Raw genomic sequence first — 10,000 nt, 5'->3', positions numbered from 1 at the left:
CAATAATAATAATAATAATAATAATAATAATAATAATAATAATAATTAATAATAATAATTAATAATAATACCAGTGCAGTACCATTTTAAACTTTACCCTTCATACATGTAATAACTGGCTCTTTAATTAATATTTTATACTGATAACTTCATTTTATGAATAAAGTAGTTTCAGATGCGGGTACTGTTAATGAAACTTCTCCTTGGCTATGCTATTAATTCTGACTACTAACTGGCACCTAATAATGATGGAGCTTTTTTCTCTGGCTAGTCCAGTTTTTCCCTCCTACTAAGAGAACATTTGATTTGATTTTATCTGCGCACAAGTTTCACTGTAATGTTTTTAATTTGACTGGACAGTCTTGCTAATTATTACCACTTGTGCTCAGTTATATAATAGTGGAACCCTGCTATAGTGAACCCCGCTATAATGAAGACCTCGTCATAACAAACAACATCTGAAAGCCCGTCAGAATTACAGTGAAATATGTGGAAACAAACCCTGCTATAACAAGAGACTTCCCTGATGTAACGAATGGATTTTGACTGTTCCAAGTTTGTACAATTTACCCTGCTATAACAAAATTTATCCGGTTGCTCGCAGCAGTCAGTAAAACCGACAGATAAATTGAGTAGAAATCACAGCTTGCTTTTGACAAATACATGTACTGTACTATTGCAGTGTTGAATGTATGCTTCAGCATTCTGAAACTTTACTTCTGAATTTTAAAGTTAATTGAAAGTGTTTTTTAATTTGATGTCTTGATTGTCAGCGTGTTACAATAACAGTATCAAATGAATAAAAATAATGTTTTCTATGACAGTATTGAATTTTTGGTAATTGTTATTTATTAAATTACCCCGCTATAACAAATATTTTTGCTGTTAACCAGATAATTTGTTGTAATGGAGTCTTCGCTTAACGAACAATTTTTTCGGTACCGTGGCATTTCATTGTAGCAGGGTTCCACTGTACAGCACTGTAAGCTTGAGACTCAATTTAATTAATTAATTAATAATATTAAAGCGATGATTGCTTTCATGATTATTAATGCAGAGAATGCTACAAACCTTTTTCATTTATGCTGGATGCAGAATTGCCGTCAATAATGAAGACTTTCCTGCAAGGTATGCAGACCTGATTTCACCTCATTTTTTCCTTCCAATGGTCATATAACCCTCCTTGCTTTTTTCACTACGTACAAATTGTATAATAAACACCATCTAGGCCAAAGTACTGGTCACTTGTCACAGGTCACTCATTACTAACAGGTCATGGTCAAAACCTTCAAGTTGGCTATCCTGAGGCCTAAACATCGTTTTGTATCCATATATAGAGTGCATTAGTCAAGGTTTTGTAACAAGTGACCTGTGAAAAAGTGACCTGCACTTTAGACGTGTCCTGTAATATGTGAACTTGATTCATTTGCCCAAGCCCCAGCTATCTGCCAGATACATGTAAATCACTGTCCAGTGGATAAGTCATAGTGACCCCATTGCGCTATATATATCCATTGGGTAGTTATTTATCCAGTCAATAGCACTGTCTTCCTTTTGAACAACTGGGGCCAGGTGAGGGTAGGCCTGGCAAGGAACATTTTGACAACCTCAGCAGAGATCATCTTCTGAGTCAAGACACTTGTCTCATAACATTTTCAATTTTGTATCCATAAATGTATTATTTCTTTATTACATCTTTCAGGTGTTGTAAGTTTTGGCTTCCTGTTTGTTTGTTTTTTTCAGTTCAGTTCGTGGCACTCATGCTCTGCCAACCCCCATGTACATTTAGACTTAGAAGTTTTCTCCATCCCACAAAATTCTAATGAGAAGTTGTATACGAGGCTCATTTTAGCTCAAGAATACAGTTTACTGTAATTACTTATATTTTTTTGTAAACAAGGCCAGAATGGCTTAGTGGTTATCAACCGTGCCTTCCCCCTCAGCGACCCAGGTTCAACTCTGGCCTTGAGGTTGTATGTGAGTCAATCTCAATCTGACTTCTAGGGTTTTTCTCCGGGTACTCCGGTTTTCCTCCCTCATCAAAATCGACTCTCTTGAGTGGATACCCTTGAAAGGGATAACCTCTGGTATCTCACCCTTTCATTGTATTAAAATGAATAAAAGTTACGTTTCTTCCTTCTTCTTTCTTTCTATTTCCTTGTAAATCCACAGGACTTGGAGAATTCAAGTTTGATTTTAATTACAACACTCCTGGCCTGAACACTTGGAGCAGTGATACACTGGCCTATTGTGGAATATGGCAGCTTCCTAAAGTGGTTCAACACCCACTAACATATTCCAGTGGTAAGATTAACAACACAACAGTACATGAAGAGATTTATTTGTTGATCAATGTTGATTCGGGGATACTAAAAAAAATCCTTGTGTTCCTTTGCAGGAATTGAACCGGCCACCTTTCGATTACTAGTTTGAAATGCTCTGCCCCTGAGCTATAACACAGTAGATGATTGTACATGTCATTGATAAGCTTTTAACTGAAACTGGTTCTCTAGTAGCTAAGTTTGTAAGGTCTGTCAAATGTCCTTAACCCATTGGCACTTAAGAGATACCTCTTAGTAACCGAGTTCGAGGTCCGTACTGTAAGTTACGGACCGAGTTTTTTCCCATTGATTTATGGCCCAAGCGCGAAGCACGCAGGCTATAAATCGACGGGAAAACACGAGGATCCGTAACTTACAGTACGGACCGAGAAAACGAGGGTAGTAAGATATTGATTATATCTCTGAGGTTAATCCGGCGTGCGGGCAAGGAAACTAGTCAAAGTCAAGCGGAAGGTTCAACTGCCACAAAGATTGCCGTGCCAAAATTCCAAAAACTAAATCTTCTTGGCTGTTAAGTTTGAAATAGTTGCTTGCAAGATTCAAACAGTTTTCAATACAAGTTTGTGCAACAGAAATGACATGAAAAACTCGCTAGATGATGTTTTATCGAAATTTTAAATTTAGCGGGCTGTACAGCAGCCCGTACTTTAGAATACAGCCTGCTAAATGAGCCAATCACAGCATGCGTACTATCTGAGAGATATAATAATGAGACTTAGTAGATTTTAGTTTTCACTCTGACGAAGGGCTAACGCTCGAAACGTCAGCTTTTAGAATCTCTGTACGGTGGCCAATTTACATTATCAACTCCGTTGATAAAACCAAATTTTAATAGATTTTACTCTGTCTAACGCCAGATGATTTTAATCGTCAATGGAGGGTGTGGTGTCCTAGGGCTCTTGAGGTGTGAATGGGTTAACAACTCTGAAAGTACTGTTTACAAGCAGGTGTAGCTCAGTTATAGGTTAGTGCTTGGTCTTAAGAGCAAGAGGTTCCCAGTTCGATCCTTGGTGACTTTAAGGTCTGTTTCGACTTTCCCCTGATCCGTGTAGCTATCACTGTAGATCACCGAAAAAAGGCAGCACTGACAGAGGCAGGGGGTTTAAGGCGCACTGTTGGCTTGCATTGATACCAGCCTCATAGCTGAAGGGACTACTGGCATTAAATAATTAAAAGTGGCTTTACCTTTACCTTTACCTTTACAAGCAAGTAAAAAATTAAGACGGAAGCAACCAGAAGTTCAAGTAACAAGTGGACAGAAACCTAGTACCAAGATTATAAACATTGTATTGCAAACTTCTCTATGACTGTTTTAAATATCTTTCTCAAAAAAAAGCATTTCTAGCGACACCAAACGTCAAAAACAACTGTTGAACTTCGTAAGAAACACTTGAAAATACTGGTGAAATGAAACTGATGATGAAATTTTACCTGTGTTTGCACAATTTCTCTGAACGTTGAAATTTAATTTTTCTCGTTCCCATGGGAAATTGTTTTCGGTGTTATTTCAGGCAACTATTTATGTCATTAGCTTTCAGGAAATGTAAAAAGGACTAAGTGCAAGTGCGTGTGGTCCTAAGTAGCATACAGTGTATGTATGGTCAGAGATTTTTCTCTGTCCTTGGGTGTTGCATAAGAAGTTCCTAATGCTGTGGATCAGCGAAGGTTCTTCATCCATCACATGCACACAGTAGCGATGGCCTCACTTGAGTTCTTTCCATATGTAAAAAGGACTGTAAAATACTTAAAATTATTCTGGTACCAGATTTTTGTCCACTAAAAACAGAAATTGCTCGATTTTCTATCGGATTTGGTCTTAAAGCTCTTTTTAAATTCAAGGATCTTTTATTAGGTTTCTGACTATGGAAATGGAGAACTGCACTGTTGTGGAGTAAACTTTGTCCTGGATCAATGTCGATCCTTGTGATGATCTTATTGATCTTTTCTTCATTATTTTATTTCTTTTTAGGTATACACTCTTACACTTCTTCAGCTACTCCTCTCAGTATTCCATTAGCAGTGAGCCAGCAGATATCGCAAGCAAGTACAGCTCAGATGCAAAGTTCAGGTTCCAGTGATGCTGAAGTTGCAGAGCTTGCTGGTGCTAGCATTGAGGATAGCTTGGAAATCGAACACATTGTACGAAAACGAGAAGTGACGGCTGATAGATCTAGAGCTGCTGACAAAGTTGAAAAAAACTTGTCTCTTCAGGATTCCTCCTACTCTGAAGAAGAGAATGTTGGTGCAGAAGGTAAATTATAGACTTTTAAACATTGTACTTTTTGTCTCTTCTTTTTGTACAAAAACTTAAGTGACAATGACAGTCACATTTGTTGACAATAGTATCACAAGATTGTCATACAATAATATTATTATTGTAGCCGTATCTTTTTTTTTACTACTTTGTTCTTTGAAATGACATCCCTCACACCTGGGGGGGGGGGGGGGACGAAGGGGGTGGGGATGCCTGTCGGAAATTTTGAATTAAACCCCAGGAGGACACCAATATGGACGAGCATCCCCACCCCTTTCATATGCAAGTCCCCCTTCCCCAGTGGTAGCTCTTTCTGATGGGGCAATTTTTTTCATTGGGTGTGATTTTTTTCTTATGGGTCCTTTGTTTACGTGGACCTTGGGTTCCATTGACCTCCGTGTCGTAAAAACCTGACTGTGTAGTGAGATAAATTATGATTATTTTGATAATAATAATAGTAGTAATAATACTTATTATTATTATTATTATTATTATTATTATTATAGGTTTTGTTTCAGAGTCTTTTTCCCAAAACGGCGGACCACGGGATGCCATCAGTCCAACTCCCCTTATGGGTAGCAACAAGCTTGGTATGGCTGTCGGTTGGTCCTCCAGGTTTGAAACACAGATGAGTGTTGCGAGTTGCCTTGATCAGACAGACAATGCAGGGATCTTACTCGGCCTAGAGTCCACACCCTGTCCAACATCCCCTACCAAGTTGAAGGGCATGCCTAGTTTTTGCTCACTGCTAAAGGACTACAAAGTGCAAGGTCCTGACAGATTCGAGGCACCTGTGTATGAAGAAAGTGTTTTGCCAAAAGCCACTGCACTACCAGAGCAGGTATTGTAACCCTTTCACCCCAAAACCGGCCTAAACTGGGCATACTTAGTATTTTACTCTGTCTAATAATGCCAGAGTATTTTACTCTGTTTAACGCCAGACGATTTTACTTTTCAATGGGGAACCTCCAGGAGTCAATGGTTTAATTTGGAAGTAAATGCAAGGTGATTTTCACTAGCCCTTCTCCCCAACTTCAACGTCACCCACGTCAAGGAATTCAAACAGTTACTGTCACAAAGTGTCCTCTAAAGTCTGCTACTCAACTTTTGATGAACAGCTGCATTTCTCCTTTCCTAAAAATAACTTACAGTAACCTTAATACTTTCTTTATTTGAAATAGGTCCACAGGAAATCCTTAGACTTTGCGGGACACTGAACCTGATGGTTATCAATGAGATTAAGATTGAGATTTGGAACAATAACGTTTTAGCCATACTTAGGCCGAATACTAACCTTTATGTGGAGTCATACATGGTGTACTGTTGCTTTGTTTTGCTGTTTCCTGGTTTAGTAATGCCCCAGTCTCACCCTAAATTGTCATGCAAAAAGCTATTCTTATTCGTCATGGTAAAGTACAATAATAATATAATTAAGAATTGAGAGTGATTCGGGCTAGGAGACATGTTTGGTGTTAATTGTTTATTTATCTGTAGCACAGTGGCATCTACTTACACTGACCTGTATTAAATAACTGTGACCTGTGTTGTAGAGCCGCCGGGTGAAGTCTAGCAGTATGCAGCCGAAACATTATCGACTACATCATGAGCCATAGGGAATGCTTGAACATCATTACCCAATATTTTGACCTTGGTACTTCACTTTGCAGATTCCTGATGGACCTCCAGAATCATCTGTTTTTGAACATGTTACAGTAGTAGCAGGCGGCTTTGAAGTTCTTCCAAAGAGGGGTTCAGTAACTTCAGTGTGTGGAGATGAAAAACGTACTAAGCAACTCATGCTACTGTTGACAGAGATAGCCAATGAACAAGGACTGGACAGTCAAAATTACCAATGCAGAGGCTGTGGCAGAAATATTGGTTAGTTATCAGATGAATAACACTGGTAAAGTTCTACATGTACATGTATCATACTGATTACGCTCGTCTGACAACTTTCCTTTAGGAGAATTTGTATTTTGAATTCTGCAGGCACACAACAGGTGAATTAATACAAGTAAAAGAGTGTTTACCAGCCAGCAAATAATGCAGAACAGGGGAGCCCTTTTTTACCTTGTAGGGCATCTCTTCCTAGCTGATAGAGGTTGCCTTTTTTGTTTGAGCTAAGGTCTATTCCACTCAGTCCTCCAAAAAATCAGCAGGTATTTCCAAAACTCTCAGCCCAACATGCCAAACCATCTTTGTTCCCTTTTGGGTTAAAGAGGTAAAATTTTATGATGTATGGGTTTGACTAATTTTGCCACCCACATGCATGTATAATTTGTCAGTTTTTGTTGGCTAGTGGTCAATTATCAATTTGTAAGATTGGGAAGGTAGCCTATAGTTTAATATTATATATATTTTTTATCAGAAACTTTAGTTTAAAGTCAATGATTGACTATATTTTGTCTGATGCATAAGGCCCTCTAGAAACAAAACTATGGCAACGTTTCCCCTGTACACACCACAGATTTGAAGGAGGGTAAAAAGGCCTGTTGTAGTTTAATAAATCACTTGCTGGTAAAAGAAAGGAAAACTGAAAATATAATTTGTTTCACACAGGGATGATTTATGGAGAGTTCAAAGTCTGCACATATGATGCCTGTTATTATTGCTTTGAATGCCATGAAAATGAAGAACATGTCATTCCAGCAAGAGTTATTCACAACTGGGACCTGAGAAAGCACCAGGTTTCCAAACAGTGCAAGCTATTCCTGCTTCAAATCGAAGAGGAGCCTCTGTTTAACATCGATGAAACAAATCCTACTCTGTATAATGTCATCAAGGAGTTGCGTGAAGTCAAGGTACATATAATTATATATATATATGTCTAGGCGGGGTCAAGTTTTTTTCACTTTCTCTCTAACTGCGACATTCCAAGTCCCTTTCAACTCATTTGAGTCTGAAAAGATCCACAAATTTACATTCCCTTGGCCTTGATCAAGCAAAGCAGAACGGATCCAAATGCACCAATCAGGACAGCCCTTCACTTTCGATCCCAAAATTTGCACACATTGTAGCTTTGTTTTCCAACGATCAAAATAGCTACGCGGTGATTGGTCCATCAATTAAGGGGACGCCATCCGGAGGGCTTTATAAGAAGCAACCCAAACGAACACTTGGTCAAGAAACCGCTCTCACTCCTAGAGCACGCAACTGACGAAGGAATCCACAACGAATTCCGAAACCGGTCTTGCAACCTGATACAACGTTCTCTGCAGCGAACCTATCAGAAACACCATGATCAACGTGAACGAGCCTCTTTCCTAATGCCGCTTAAAGGAAGGACAAATGACTCAAGGACTTTTTAGTCAGAGCCTCAATTCCTCCTCAAACTTGAAACTGCCTAAACCTAGCAAACCCTAGGAACGCACTCGTTCCCTACACGCGGCAAAGCATTACTAAAACCCCGACGCCCTTAAATCGCAAAATAGAAAGATCACGAGCTCTCAGACCACCTCAAGTCGGAGCCCTATTTCTTTTGCCATTAAAAAATAACAAAGTCTAGTTTTTAGCGACATACAGGCATTCTCTCACAGTCGCCTTTTAGAAAGACAGCCACGGCTCTCAGGTAAAAAGGGCTTCCAGCCTGGAGCTCCACTTCTTTCGCCTTAAAATAACAAAAGGGAGTTATCTGCGGTAAGGAGGTTGAGAACATTACAACAATTTATAAGAATAAGTAATGCTTTGTCCCGTGTAGGAAACAAGGATCAAGGCCAAGGGAATGCAAATAGAATAGCCAAGGGAATGCAAGGATAGACTATACTCAAGATTTATATATTTCCTGCATAATCATAAACCGGGCCAAAGATATCTTTGATTAGCGGAGACTGTCGAGTGGATACGGTTGTTGTTAACCCATTGACTTCTGAACCTCTCCACATTGACTCTTAGGACTCAATTGGTTCTAGATTTTTTAAAAATTCGATGCCATCACCACCTCGACTGCGTGGCACAGAAATAGCGATTTTATTTTCTACGAAAACCACCGAGCTGTGGAATGGGCCTGAATTACCAATTACTGAGTCACTGTCCCGCCGGCTTTCGCTTGTAAATAGTTAAAACTCTTGCGAGGTGTTGTTTTCGGCGCAATTTTTCAGACCAGGGGCCCGTTTCTCGAAAGTGCCGAAAACTTTTCGGGCCAGAAAAGCCATTTGTGAAATTGCCAACCGCTTGTTTTGGAAAGCCGATCTTTTAACATGTTTTCAAGGTAACTAAAAGGAAAAATAACTGTGAAGTTTGACGAATTAAATCCTCTCCGTTCTGAGATACAAAGGGAATTGTGACACCCGAAAATGGCCCGTAAAGTTTCGGGACTTTCGAGAAACGGCCCCCAGGGAACCTTTCGTGCACTCAAAGTAACAGCGAGTCCGTGGTTGCACTTGTAACCTCTTCGCTGGACAAGAAAAAATTGATTTTATCCATTTTTCCCGGGACTCGTGGTTTTAACAACCTGTCTTTCCATTGTTGTGATTGTTCCGGTACACTCTGACGGCGAAAGTTGGCTTCCGATCGCATCGTGGGAGAGGAATTTCATCAAAATGTTATTTAAAACTGAAGCGGGCGGTACATTCATTTGGGCCCATTCCACAGTTCGGTGGTTTTCGTAGACGTATAATTGATTATCATTTTTTAGCATGTACCGGTAAATATTGTACAGATACTAGCTTACTGCAATTTTGATTTGTTCCAGTATTTTATGAGTATGATTATGACTTCTATCAGAAGTTGAACCTATAACTTTTCAGTTACTAGACCTGTATTCTGCAAAAAGTGAAGTACAGTGTAGGTTCTTTTTCTAGATCAATGCCAAACAAGTGGGCGCATCATCTATAATACAACTGATTTGAAGCCATTAGAGCGATTTTCAATCGAGTGTCGTAAAACCAAAACCAATGTAATTTAGTCTATACTTTGGCCAATCAAAAAGGACGGAGGCAATGCAGTAAGCCAATCAAAACTCGAAGTAATTACACGTAGCCGACACAAAGCGCAGGAAAATGTCCACGCGCGAACCACGGTTGGTTTTGTTTTCACTTCTGATTGGTTGAAAAAGTGGCGCAAGAACTTTGAACCAATCGCTGAGTGAAGTAATCATAAATCAAAGTAATTGACTAATTACTTTCGACACTCAATTGAAAGCCGCTCTATTATCATTGATAAATAAGAATTATTATTGATTGTTATTTTACTTTATAGCTTCTTAGGTCTCAGTTGCAACATCTGAAAGGTTTTGTATTCACTTGTAAAGATTCAATCGCAGAGGAAGTGAGAAGACGAATCTGGCCCCGAGAGTATCTGTGGGATGACATTCATCAATATTCCCTTCTGGTCAGTTTTTTCTTTGATTTCTGTTGTAAAGATATAACTTGAATTAAAACTGCATGCCCTTGCATGCATGTATGGG

At 39.1% G+C, this 10,000-nt stretch overlaps 1 protein-coding gene across 1 annotated transcript in view; it reads left to right on the top strand.

The window, feature by feature from the left end:
* Positions 1 to 10,000, top strand: part of LOC138051379 (pleckstrin homology domain-containing family M member 1-like) — a 22,837-nt gene that overhangs the window by 9,454 nt on the left and 3,383 nt on the right. The window contains exons 8-14 of the mRNA XM_068897569.1: positions 1,058 to 1,128; positions 2,173 to 2,304; positions 4,312 to 4,593; positions 5,103 to 5,437; positions 6,264 to 6,474; positions 7,156 to 7,397; positions 9,793 to 9,924. Of these exons, the coding sequence (XP_068753670.1) occupies positions 1,058 to 1,128; positions 2,173 to 2,304; positions 4,312 to 4,593; positions 5,103 to 5,437; positions 6,264 to 6,474; positions 7,156 to 7,397; positions 9,793 to 9,924 (1,405 nt within the window). The remainder of the gene's footprint in view (positions 1 to 1,057; positions 1,129 to 2,172; positions 2,305 to 4,311; positions 4,594 to 5,102; positions 5,438 to 6,263; positions 6,475 to 7,155; positions 7,398 to 9,792; positions 9,925 to 10,000) is intronic.

Source organism: Montipora capricornis, chromosome 6 (genome assembly GCF_036669925.1).
Source record: "Montipora capricornis isolate CH-2021 chromosome 6, ASM3666992v2, whole genome shotgun sequence".
Taxonomy (NCBI): domain Eukaryota; kingdom Metazoa; phylum Cnidaria; class Anthozoa; order Scleractinia; family Acroporidae; genus Montipora; species Montipora capricornis.
The sequence above is the reverse complement of the archived record's forward strand: the minus strand, read 5'-3'. Positions and strand labels throughout refer to the sequence as shown.